This window comes from Chelonoidis abingdonii, chromosome 9 (assembly GCF_003597395.2).
Source record: "Chelonoidis abingdonii isolate Lonesome George chromosome 9, CheloAbing_2.0, whole genome shotgun sequence".
NCBI lineage: Eukaryota > Metazoa > Chordata > Testudines > Testudinidae > Chelonoidis > Chelonoidis abingdonii.
In genome coordinates, this window is record NC_133777.1 from 59,281,322 (window position 1) to 59,294,399 (window position 13,078).

The 13,078-nt window shown below is 43.7% G+C and overlaps 1 protein-coding gene across 2 annotated transcripts in view; it reads left to right on the forward strand.

The window, feature by feature from the left end:
• The window catches only part of ALDH1A2 (aldehyde dehydrogenase 1 family member A2), a 73,365-nt gene that overhangs the window by 20,816 nt on the left and 39,471 nt on the right, over positions 1 to 13,078 (forward strand). For both annotated transcript variants that reach the window (XM_032774117.1, XM_032774114.1), the window contains exons 2-3: positions 12,064 to 12,168; positions 12,381 to 12,521. In XM_032774117.1, the coding sequence (XP_032630008.1) occupies positions 12,447 to 12,521 (75 nt within the window). In that variant the 5' untranslated portion in view covers positions 12,064 to 12,168; positions 12,381 to 12,446. The remainder of the gene's footprint in view (positions 1 to 12,063; positions 12,169 to 12,380; positions 12,522 to 13,078) is intronic.

Below are 13,078 nucleotides of genomic sequence, written 5' to 3' on the forward strand. Positions count from 1 at the left end.
CAGAGGTGAATAAAAGTCAACAGACAGGCAGCCAAAGGAAAATCAACATGTGTGTGGGGCTCCCAGTCTCTCTGGCTGGTTTCAGTCTCCAATAAAGCGACGGAACCTCCCAATACAAACATCTCCCTACTGGCTGCTTGCGTAGCTACCTTTTCATCACCTACTGGCTTGCTCCTGCTCCCTTTGAAGTCAGCTGGAGTTTTTCTATTTACTTCAGCGCAAATGGGATTGGTCCCCTCATGATGGAACAGCAGTTCATTGGCAGTCTTGCTTGTCAGAGTTTAAATCTCATCCACAGTTCATTGTCACTCTTATTAAAATGATTACAAACAGTCCCTATTTGAAAGACACCTTATTATGAGAACAAATGCTGTACAACTTCAGTGGGAGCCACACTGTTTCCTCAGCATAGCTTTAGTGAACAACAGAATAGCCACTGGCAGTTCATACCATTAATCTGTAAATCCTGCCTCTAGCCATGATTCTCCTACCCATCTATTGATACAGTTTGAAAAGTGGTCCCACCACTGACACAGCCCAAACATTGGACCACGTCATGCCGCTGGCTTTAGAAACAGAATTCCACATTGCTTAAAAGTGCACAGCCCACATAATTTGTTTAGTGGCAAGCACTGTGTACTCTGTTCATTCACTGCACTACCCCTTATTTTATTTATATTTAGTTTGCTGACCAATCACCAAGTTCTCCACCAACATGCCAAGATTGCATTTTGCAAACTTTATAAAACATGGATTTTCCTAGATTCTGTAGCCACCTGTTGATTCCCAGGCAATCACAGAAATGCCCTGTGACACACACTGTCTAGAATGCTGGAGGCTTGTTGTGTCAAGGCAGCCATAAAAGTGAAGGAAAACAAAGTCTGAGAAAATAAACAAGCTGCACCTCTGATTGGCAATCTCGTCTAGTTCATTCCCTTCCCAATGACTAACTGTTAGGACTCCTGAAATGTGTCCAAAGGAAAGGAAATTAAGTTGCTGAGATGGGAAAGGGATATGAAATTTCCTGACCAGACTGAGGTACAGGTGCCCAGTATCTGTGATGTTAGGAAACATTTACCAAGGGAATGATTCTGGATTTTTTGCATGCCTCTAAAATTGTCCCTACCCCATATCCCCCAAAAAGTCCTATTATGTATTTCTTAATTCGTCCAGCTATGAGAAGATGCTGGGGGCCAAACAGCTGTGATTCCTTCATAAAGTACTTTGGCATCTGATGCCCCCTCCCCCTCTCTTGTAGCCTTGGTGTTGAAGGCTCTCCAAGGAAAAAAGCCGCATATGAAAAAGGGATCACTTTGATACAATGAAACTATAACCAGCTACTAAATCAATGGAGTTAGGAAATTCCCATTCATTCCTGCATTCATCCAGAACCATATCTCCTGTGGGAAGCCATTATTATTTGGATGTTAAAATCCTCTTCCTGTACCAAAAAAACATTTTTGGATCAGCAAAAGTACAAAAACATTGTTTATTAAATCCATGGGAAAATAATTCTGTCTCAAAGGAGCTGAAAGCTAGGCCACTGTCTGTCCACTGGCAGAGGTTCTTACTTGTGCACCTGGGGATCTTATAGAAAAAAGTCTGATGACATCATCACTAAGCAATATCAAATTAGGAATGTAAATCATCATTTCACTAGCACATCATCTGAGAACGTTTTAAAAAAAGGAAATGAAAAGTTACTTTGTTGCCACCTGTGTTGATTGCTCTGCTGAATTAAAACAACTCCAATGCTATTGTTCCTGCATATTTTTAGAGAAGACAGTAAACATGAGAAGCAATGAACATGCAGGAATCCCTGGTGGATTTAAAAATCAGTTCCGCTTCCCAAAGCCAGAGTTAGCCCCAGGGTAAACATCAGAAGAAATTTGTAATTCAACAAAAACAAATTTCTTCCATTAAGAGCAGCACAGAAGATATTAGCTCTGTGGCATATTTGTGGGTGTGTGGGTGTAGGGGGTGTCACTTAATAGGCGGTTGTAAACATAACTTTGCTAACCGATCATGTTCTAGAAATGAATTACAGCTATGTTTCGAGGTGAACATTGTTACTAATAATTACCAAGCCTCAGCTGAGACAGACTACTAGCTAACTGGGCTATTATAATGGAATCTTCATGGAGCTTAGACTGCTTTGCATCAGGCTAAAACAGCTACTACTACCCTGATCTTTCAGAAATGATGAACATCTACAAATCCTACCGATGCCGGTGCTCAGCAGCTTTAAAACTCAGGCCATATATACCACAATGCATGATCCAAAATAAAAGACAGGCCTGAGATTATATGTCTGCAGTATCTCTGGGTGACACTGAGAAGTTCATTGCTTGTTTTCTATAATATTCAGGGTGATACCGCAGGTTTCATTTTTCTAGGTATTACATCATGTTTGGAACAGTCAGGTGTCCTAATCAATGAGCCAATGCTTTCTTTGGTTACAATGCCCAAGTGAAGTCAACGGGATTTGTACATGATTAACCAAGGGCAGACTTTGGCCCTTCTAATGAAGTGATTCCCCAGGCATAAAATGGAGCAACCATTAGGCATTCAAAGTTTTGGATTAGAAACTATCAGTGCATGCATGTGCACATGAGAGAGAGGGAGTGAGAATATTAACCATGAAACCCTGGCCCGGTGAGAGAAATATGGGAACTCATGCTCTCCCATTTTATTTTACTAAAATGTTATAGATGTTTTCTGGGAGGGACCTGAGCTTGGGGCTCCAGGACAACCCCCCATTTTTTCCTCCTTGCTCTTCATCCCTGATGACAGCAGGAATGTCTCTACCCTTTTGGGAAAGTGTCATGGGCCTGTCCCATGAGCTGGGCAAGTGGTCCCTCTTGTTGATACCCCGTATGAATAGATGGCACTTTGAAAAGTGAAGAACAATCTCCCCAGCCTGTTACATTATGGCGTCAGCACTGATGCTTTGCTAGTGAGCAAAAGGCTGGCATGATTTCCTCAGTTAGACAATTTGTAGCATTGTAGGCCAATCAAAATCAGCTTTGCTCACCTAAGAGGGGTGTCATATTTGTTGCCTAGATAAGTTTATGGTTGGTCAGTTCATTGTACTGGATAGATTCGTGGGCTATTTGACAAGGAACACAAATAAAACGGGAGAGTTTCTGTTCTCTTTTCCTGGTCTGACATGGCTGAAGTACTCACTTAAATGAGGATAGGTGGCAAACTTAATGCTCACTGCATTGCTTCCAAAACCTCTCCACTGCTTTCCCCCCTCGTTTGGCACAGTTTCATTGACAGCACCCAGTGGACTAGATTACTTAACTACTCACAGTGCCACATAGCTAATACATGACATACTGTATGCTTATTCTTTTCCCTATTGCAAACCACAAAAGTGAACACTAGGATTCAAACAAAAACAAATTACTTCAGCAACTCCTAGAAAACTCAAGTGGTTAATCAGTTACCTGTTATTTAAATATATATGCTTAATGCTGAATTAAGTTGTAAAAACCAAGGGCTGATTTATGGCCTCACTCAGCCTTAATTAACATTGATTCCAGGGGAATAGTAAATGTGAATAGCCTTCACAATTGGGGTTGAACAATGAGCTCTCTGGGTGTTGTCCAATTTGTAGCATGATTTACATGGAAGCAAGCCCTTCTTTTCCTAGGGTTATCCCTTTTTTCATCTAGTGTTTAGGATGGGTTATATATAATCCATAGATAGGAACATTTGCTGTCAAATATTTTCCCTGATTTAGAGCGAGCCACTACAATGGTCACTATAAATAAGGAAGAAAAAAAAACCCAATTTGAGGCTTTGCAGGGATTCCTTGTTCTTGCAATGTGTCATCACTTGTCCATTCCATGGCATTTTTACGAAGTGGCCATAATGAAAGTCAGATTAAATGTACAGGATATATACATTTAATCAACAGCCATTGGAGTCAGTAGTGCTGGAAGAGTTATAAAAGCTCCAGTGAATGCAAATTTATTGCAAAAGAATCTGAATCTTGGTGGTATGAATGTCTCCTGAATGGTACTACCTGACACAGAACACCTAAAACTTTCAAAAGTGAGTTATTTAAGTGTAACGTTTTGCTTGTAAAGCAGCCAGCTGCTGGATTTCAAGACTTGAAACTGTTCCAAAACGTTAGACGAGGTACTTTATATGTGCACTAGAGTAAATACTCTGATTTTACTGCCAATTTAAATGTGCTCAGTTTACAGTAATGAGCTTGTGTAGGCATTACCTTGTTTATAGAAAGTGGAACAGGAAGAAACTAACATTAACCATTAACAGTAGCAATTTCTTTTGCCTTCTAGCTCAGCATTATGCCAAATAGATCTTTCCCATGTCCTATCTAAAAATCTTTGCTGATACTGCTTTTTAAACACTATGGGGATAAACGGGATATTGAATAAAAATATTACATCATATAGGTCCAGTTAGTTTTGTGACTTCCGTGTTGCTACATCCAGTCCCTGCTTTGAAATGCATTTTAACAATATCTACAATATGTGTCCTAAATATTGGTGAACTTGATGATAGCAGTTGGTCCCAGCAGAACATATTCTGGCATTTTTTAAGCTCTTTACAAAACCAGAACAATTTCATCCGGGAAGAAAACCAAACTGCTGTTTCCGTATCCTGTTCTCCTTTTCAACTTCTCCATCTAAACTTCTTTTATTCAGTCCAAATGTTTTATTCTTTCAAGACAGAAAAAAAATAGGAAAGGAGCTTTGTGTCTTTGTGACTCTGCAACCTTGGACAAACATCCTTGCCACCTCCCTGGCCATCTGTCCAGAGGTTCTGAATGTGCCTTGCCTCTCTGCCCTGCTGCTGACACTGCCTACAGAGGTCCTATGGGGGTGGGGTCTCCTTCGCTCATAGGGCTGGCCTTCCACAAGCCCACATGTCTGGGAAAAGGAAAAGGGGCAGGGCGGGTCTTGGTTAGGGGAGGTGTCCCCAGAAGGGCTCAATGGTGGGTGCAGGGAAGGGACCAGTTGGGGCTCAATCCCTTTCTGCTATGGGCCACTGTGAATACAGAACACACATACATAATCTCCACAATATTTTCACATCAAGTCATTCAGAATTAGTTACCTTCCAGTGGCCCAGTCCATAAAAACCCAGAAAGCTGAGATCCAGCAAATCCATGTACGTGCAGATTCATCTTGCTCTTGCAATTGTCCATTGGTGTGCACCATTAATGTGTGTGTGTGTGTGTGTGTGTGTGTGTGTGTGTCTCTCTCTCTCTCTCTCTCTCCAGGTCCAAATCTCACCCTTGACTTTAAAAAAAAAATCAGAGCCATAATACTGTCCTTCACTTTTCTCTCTCGATTTATAGGCCTTTATTTATTTCTGAATGACAATGCCTCCTCTGTAGGTTCCTGTGTGTGTTTTCTAAACTAGCAATAATTTATAATTCTCCAGTTTATTTTTCTAAGATTATCCTTTTGTCTTTCCTTTCTCTTTAAGAATTTCCTTGTATCTGGTTTTGCCTCATCTCTTTACTATTTTTCTCACTCCCTCACTTCCCAGCAGACAGACTACAGCCTTATATGATCTTTCTCACTAGTCAATGATTCAATGTTACAAAGACCTCTAAGGCTGGTGCTTTTCTCAAGGTCCAAGTAAGTTATAACATTGTCTAGTTAACCCTAGAGGCAAGCAAGTGTTACTAGCCTTGCATTAGAGACAGGGAAATTGAGACAGAAGGCAAAGTGACGTGCCCAAGGCCACAGTGGAAGATATTGTGAAAGCCATTATTGGAATGGAGGAGAGCCTGGCTCCAAGCCATGTGTGCAGACTTTTAGATCCTGGTCTCTCTAGTAGAAGCCAGCTCAGCAATAGTTCTATTTTATATGTTCTTTGCACAGTGAAAAATAGAATTATGGATTAATTTGTTATCACATGAGTTTCACCAAAATTCATACCCCCATGGAATTGTGTGATACATAACATCATCAAACACGCAGTCAACTGAGGAGCATTGTGCCAGCCAGAGTGACCACAATGGATGGTGTCACACAAGGAATCATGTATGGAAGTGCCCAGTTCTGGCTCAGTCCTGCAAATCCACAAATCTCTGGGGTGTCCTTGCAGGCAGTGCCAGGCAGGGTCAGGGTGCACAAAACTTTGCACATCGTTGAAGAGTTTGAGAGCATAGTGTACTGGGGTGTTTTCCTGGTAACATGGCCAAAAAGCATGTAACATGTCTTTGGAATATAATGAGCCGTTGAAGGAAGTTCAGATCTCTGCAAGATTATGACATTTTGCAAAAAGTCAAACCACTTTATCCTCAGAATTTGATGATGACATTGCATATTGAATGCCTCTAGATGTTCCATGTCTGCCTGTAAGTGGGTCCAGGTTTCTGACCCATATAGCAATACAGATAGTACACAGGTTTGAGAGATCCTGAATTTTGTCTCAGGGCAAAGTTGTTTTTGCAGCCATAAGTTAAACATGGCCTTCATGAAGGAGACAGTGAGATCTAATTGTTGAAGAAAGTCCAGTTTGGTGTGACTGTTTGACTCCGCCAGCAGTTTAGGTAGATAAATTAGTCAACACTCAACTCCACTTGTACCAAAGGTTCTGTTGGCCCAGATCTGAGGTTCTGTACCTTGGCCTTCTGCCCTGAGATGCCTCCACAGTGCAGGCAGTGTCTTGGAGACTGGGGATTGAAATTCTCTGACTTCTTCACAAGTACGACACCATCGCTGGCATAGTCTTGGTCAGTGAACACTTCTTGGCGAATCTTGATTCCAACATGTAGAGCGACAAGTGCTTATATCCACTTGATAGTCTGACAGACTAGTGCCAGGGTGAGAATGCATCCCTGTCATGCAGCTGAGGTTGAGTAGAAACTGTGAAAGCTGGGAACAAATGCACACTCTTACACTGGTACTGATGTGAAGATCATGCACCAGATTTAGCAAAACATCTGGAACACCAATTCTTTTCAGTGTGAGCCAAAATGCTGATCTGCTGTCTGAATCAAAAACCACACTGATATTGATAAATGCCACATGAAGCAGAAATGCAGCTCAGACAGAAGGTAAAGTCATCATCCACTGTGGACCACCCAATGGTGAAATCTGATTGCGTGGACAATAATATCTGTTAAGGAGCAGCTGCATCCTGCCAAGCCAAATGCAAGTGAAGATATTTCCAGGGACTTATGATAATGAGATTGGCCTGCAGTTGCTACATTCGGTGTGAGATCCTTTGCCCTTGTACATGGACACTATGATGCCATCTTTCCATTCTGCTGATGCTCACACTTAAGAACAATTGATGCAGGGCAATGCTCACTGGTTCCAAGGCATCTTTGAGTAGCTAGGGTGGAATGCCACTGGGTCCAGCAGCATGTCTATTCTGTAACTTTTGGATGACCTTTCATACTTTCTCAGATGATGAAGGATCAGCGTGCATCTCTGGCTCTGGAGCTATGTGATGTGCCAGGTCACATAGCTCTGGATCGTCATCAGCATGTGTGTGGTTCAGCACATTTTTGTAATGTGTTTTCCATTTGTCCAGGACCTCATCCACTGATGAGCAGGGAGAGCTGTCTGATTTTGTGATGGGGATGTTAGAAGGCTGTTTATGGCTGCCAGCCAGGCACATGATGGCTCTGTGCCAAGGCTGCACTGTATCACCAGCGAGCAGCAAAAATCCAGTCAACTCCGCCATATGACATACAGCTAGTTCTTGGAGATTTCAGTGCCGTGACTGGCTGTGATCAAACTCAGTATGAAACTGTGACAGCTTTGGTTAAGATTCCCCAAATCATGACACCATCACCCAGCTTTTGGTGTGTGCTGCAAAGGGCTTGTCTCATATGGGTTCCTGGTTTAGGCACCTTATCAACCATTGAAGTACCTGGATTTCAAATAATGGATATGCCATGAAGGAAACTGACCACATCCTCATCAGAAATTGATCCATAGTGAGATCTTATGAGGCCTTTGATGGTGCAGAAGCACCAGCAAACTCAGACCAAGACTAGCTGTCCCTCAGGTCTCACTGCATTTTCCAGTTCCTCACAAGCCACATGAGAACCAACAGTCAATGTCAGTGTCTGTCCAAGGATCCTGTTGAAGCTATGAAATACACACAGGCAGTTGAGGATCATATATGTAAACTTCATATTCTCTAGGACAGGGGGTTCTCAAACTGGGGGGTCAGGACCTTCAGGGGGGTCATGAGATTATTACATGGGAGGATCACAAGCTGTCAACCTCCATCCCAAACCCCACTTTGCCTCCAGCATTTATAATAGTGTTAAATATATAAAAAAGCATTTTTAATTTATAAGAGGGTTTGCTATGTGAAAGGGGTCACCAGTACAAAAGTTTGAGACCCACTGCTCTAGGACAAAGGGGTGATCATCTAAAGTGGTATACACAGGACCAGCTATAGGTTTTTTGCCACCCCAAGAAAAAACATTTTTGGCTGCTCCCCACCCCAGCCCTGGGCTCTCAATGTCCCACCCCTACCAGTGCCCTCCTCCACCCACCTTCCCTGCCGCCCTAGCCTGGGCTCGCCCCCCACCAGTGCTGACTCCACCCGGTCCCCCCTTACCTCCAGCCGGTCCGGCACTGGCAGGGTTGGGGTAAGCAGTGTGACTCCCAGGCCGCACCTCAGCCCAGGGTCCCTCCAGCCAGGGCTCCCACCTCCAGGACTGACCAGGACCCAGGAGGGCAGAGCCGGGGAACCAGGGGACTGCCCCAGCAGGGGGCTGAGAAGCTGGGGCAGGGTAGCCCCAAAGGGAGAGGAACCCCAGAGAGTGGGACACAGGCCCTGCACGGCAGCTCCCTGCCCTCTTTGGCCCCACTGCTGCTGCTGCTGCTGCTTCTGGCCGCCCTGCCACAGTACCTGGGTGGCTTGGGCCGCTTCACCCAGCCCCAGCTGCAGCACTGGGTGGCGACTGCCCTGCAGCACCTGCAGGTGGCTCAGTGTGCCCCACTGGATGGCCCCCAGCCCAAGTGTCCCCTGCTCGGAGGCTGCCTGGCCCACCCACAAGGTGTGGGTGCTGCTCCACTGCAGCATGATCTGCAGCAGCCCCAGGGCACCCCCCACGCACGACGTGCTGCTGCTGCCTGGGCTGGCTCTAGACTTTTGCTACCAGAAGCACACAAAAAATGATGGCCGGAATGCCGCCCTTGAAAATGTGCCACCCCAAGAACATGCTTGGTTTGCTGGTGCCTAGAGCCAGGCCTGGGTATACATAATGCTATGTCACATGCCATGGCTGGAACAATTGGTTTCAGATGATCATGCAATAAACCTGGACTTTCTGAAGAGGACTTTGATGTACCAGTGAAAAAGGCAGAAGCATATAAGCAGGGAAATATTTGAGAACATAAATGGCAGATAGGAATTTTCCAGGCCATGGCAAAATGTGACCATGAGATCTAAATCAACTCCCTGGCCAATGAAGCAGAGGAACTGGAAGTCGCAAAGTATAACAGTCTGCCTTCTGCCTACAGAGCCATCCCATGATAAATAAGGCGATGGGTTTGTCACACCAGATTTTTCTCTAAATTTTCTTTTAGCTGTTTGTGCAGCTCCATCATCCAGGCACATCAGTTGTCAGGGAAGTCAGGGCCCTTGGCCATCTCTCTTAACCATGTTCTGTGGGTGGATGTCCAGAGCACAGCTTCAGAGGCACTTTTGTCAGTATGACAGCAATACCTTCACTTGATTCCCTGGTATAGAAGTCAGAGCACAGACTCCTGCAGTGGCAGTAACAGCAGTCAATGGGGTGACAAAGTCAACATATGACTTTTGTCTAGACAAGTCTATGATGTTTAGGTTACTTAAATAGGAAGTACCAGTTTTGTCCGAGCAGTGTCAGCAGTTATGGTTAACTGTGAGGAAGCAAGAAGGGTATGAAATGTGTGTCATGAACTCATCTTCTGTCATGTAGCTATGAACTCAAAAGTGGGCCAGTTGTTGCATGTATTTTTCCAGTGAAAATGGGCTAGGTTTCATGAAGAATTTCATGGAGGGATGTGGATTTTCTTAGTGAAAATGGGCTGTTTTCAAGTGAAGAAGGGTTCACACTGAAAACTCATGGAAACTTATGGCTTCCACCCAATGTCAGTGCCCAAGTCACCATTGAATTTTTGTATTTTGAGTGGTGGAAACAGCAGTAACAGAGACAGCCACATTACAGTCTACCAGCAGCAAACTATTATGACCCACATATTTTGAACTCTGCAGATTTCTACATAAAAACAAATGTTCAGATATTTTCTGAGTAACATAGATCGTTCCTGGTGTTATGAATGAAACGGCCAATCCTGAGTGCCTTACTCATGGTTAGCGAGTACAGGGTGTATACAACCCTGAATAAACTGCGATATGTGCTCACACCATACCTGGGGTGCAGAAATCCTATCTTCAGTGGTGCAACATACTCCTATCTGCCTGCCTTTCCCGCTCTGTGAGCTAGCACACATGGGAGAGCATGGAGCCATGCTCTCCTCATCCCCTTTTGGGGTGGACTGGGCCCCAGAGCCAGAGGAATGAAGCAATTCTGATTCGCTCTTTATATGGGATGAGAAGCTCCTTGTGCCATTGTGTAATGGCCACCCACATTGTTGTCACCCAGCATACCAGAAAAATCAGCTGTCATTAAAAAATCTTAATATAAACCATAAATAGTAGAGTAGATGTCTACAATTTAGGGTATGTCTACACTACCCGCCAGATTGGCGGGCAGTGATCGATCCAGCGGGGATCGATTTATCGCATCTAGTCTAGGTGCGATAAATCAACCCCCGAGCCCTCTCCTGTCGACTCCTGTACTCCAGTGCCAAGAGAGGCTCAAGCAGAGTTGACGGGGGAGTAGCAACGGTGTAGACCAGGGCTTAGAGATGGCTCTGTACAGCATATGTCTCATCGGTCATGGTATCAAAGGCCTCCTGGCGAAGTGGACGGACGTTCAACACTTTGCAGGCTTGGTCCCTGTGTGCAGTGAGCCTCTTCAACTCCCATTGACTCAAAGGGTCACTCAGCTTCTTGCAAGATTAAAGGGCCCATAAGGGGCTTTCTGTGCTTTAACCAGAAAAAGGGACCTACCCTATAAACACAATTTAAACTACCTTGCAGGAATAGGGCTATGAAGTTTAATCCTGTCGCTCCAGTCTAAGAGTGAACTCCTACGCCCACTGAAGTCAATGGCAGAACTTCTGTTGACTTCACTGAGGCCAGGACTTCTCCCTAGAGTGACTTATTGAAAGGGGGCATTTCATATTTTCTAATAAAAATTTGTATTGTTTTCTCCAAAGTCAAGCAGTAGAAATTTGGACCCCTACTATGTAGTTACCTACACAAAGTCCCGCAGTAACAAACCTTTGCCAAAATAGCCACTGATTGGCAGAATTAGAATCTGCATTTGATTTGCCCATGACAATTAAGATGATATTGTCACTAACAGGACTTAACAGTAATTTCCATTGTTCTGTGCAGATATTTAATTCTGTGTTACGACTTTTCAGTTTGGTCATAATCAACTCACTGTCTCTTGGAGAATTGTGGTGTTTGCGATGACTTAATATTGACTGGGTTATTTCAGTGACAAAACATTTACTTGCTGAGATGGGGATTTGAGTGACTAATCCACCATCTTGCCTTAGTCCTGGTAGTTTCAAGGTTTTGCTCCCATAAATTGATGATATGTGATTGTTTTTGTACTGTGGGTGACTCAAATTTCAATTTCAACCATGCCACTTCGGCCAAGGTCCTCCCAGGTATTTAAGCTCCTAACTTCCCATTAAATCAGTGGAAGGTAGGAGCCGACATACCTTTTGAGGATCTAGGCCTTAGGGCCCCTTACTTCAGTGACGGCAGGATCAAGCCCTTCATATTAACTTTCGAACATTGTAAAGCAGAAATGAGTTCAGCACTTTGGTGCCAGAGTCTGCAGACCTTTATTGATGACTTTACTGTGACTTCAGTGAGGTTCTCATATGAATAAAATGCTACTTGCTAAATGACTGGTACCTGCAGAATGATTCAAAGCTTTAAAGTGCCTTTTCTTCTTCTTCTTCCCCTTTTTAGATTTTCATAAATAATGAATGGCAAAATTCTGAGAGTGGGAACATATTCCCAGTGTATAATCCATCGACAGGAGAGCAGATCTGTGAGATCCAGGAAGCTGACAAGGTAAAGTATCCCTGTGATATGGTTACACTAGACCAAAACCTATACATCTTACTAGTCCACTCCAGAATCCCCACTGATGATAGACGAATCTTTTATTAACCCCTGCCCCCATAGTATGATTATGGTATATTGTCTGTTCGGAAACTTCAGATACCAGCTAATACTCTGTCAGTATTTACCTCAGGGCTTTATTGTTCCTTCCTCCTCAACAGGTTGATACGGACAAAGCAGTGAGGGCAGCTCGCCTTGCTTTCTCTCTAGGCTCAGTGTGGAGGAGAATGGATGCATCGGAAAGAGGCCGTCTCTTGGATAAACTAGCAGACTTGGTTGAAAGAGACAGGGCAATTCTAGCTGTAAGTGGTGTAAGGAGAAATCAAAAGTTGTTTTGTGTCTGAACTTTATATTCTGGGAGCAAATAAGTTCATAGATGTGAGTGACATTGGTGTCAGATTGGCAGTATGTCTGAATAGGTTTTCTATTGAATTAAATGGGCTTTGGATCAGGGTCTGTGTGTGTGTGTAATGCTGACAGACCCCAGTCATCAGCGGACAGGATCGAACCTGGGACCTCTGGAGTTTAGTGCCTGAGCCTCTACCGCATGAGCTAAAAGGTAACTTTGGCTGTTAGCTAAGACTATAGAGCAAACTAATTTAACTCTCTCTCTTTAAGTGGTCTCAGTGCCACTAGATGGGACAGAACACCACACCCAGGAAGTGTGTGGATTACATGTGTATTTGTAAATTTGTGTTATGTTCTAAAATAAAAAAATGGAAAAATGCATAAATCCAATTGTGCAGTAATAATTAATAAAAGGATAGGCGAAATGCTGTGCAGTAGTGAACCAGTAATGCAGTTTAGAAATTATGCTATTTAGCATAGACATTAAGCTTATAAACTGCAGCATTGTTAA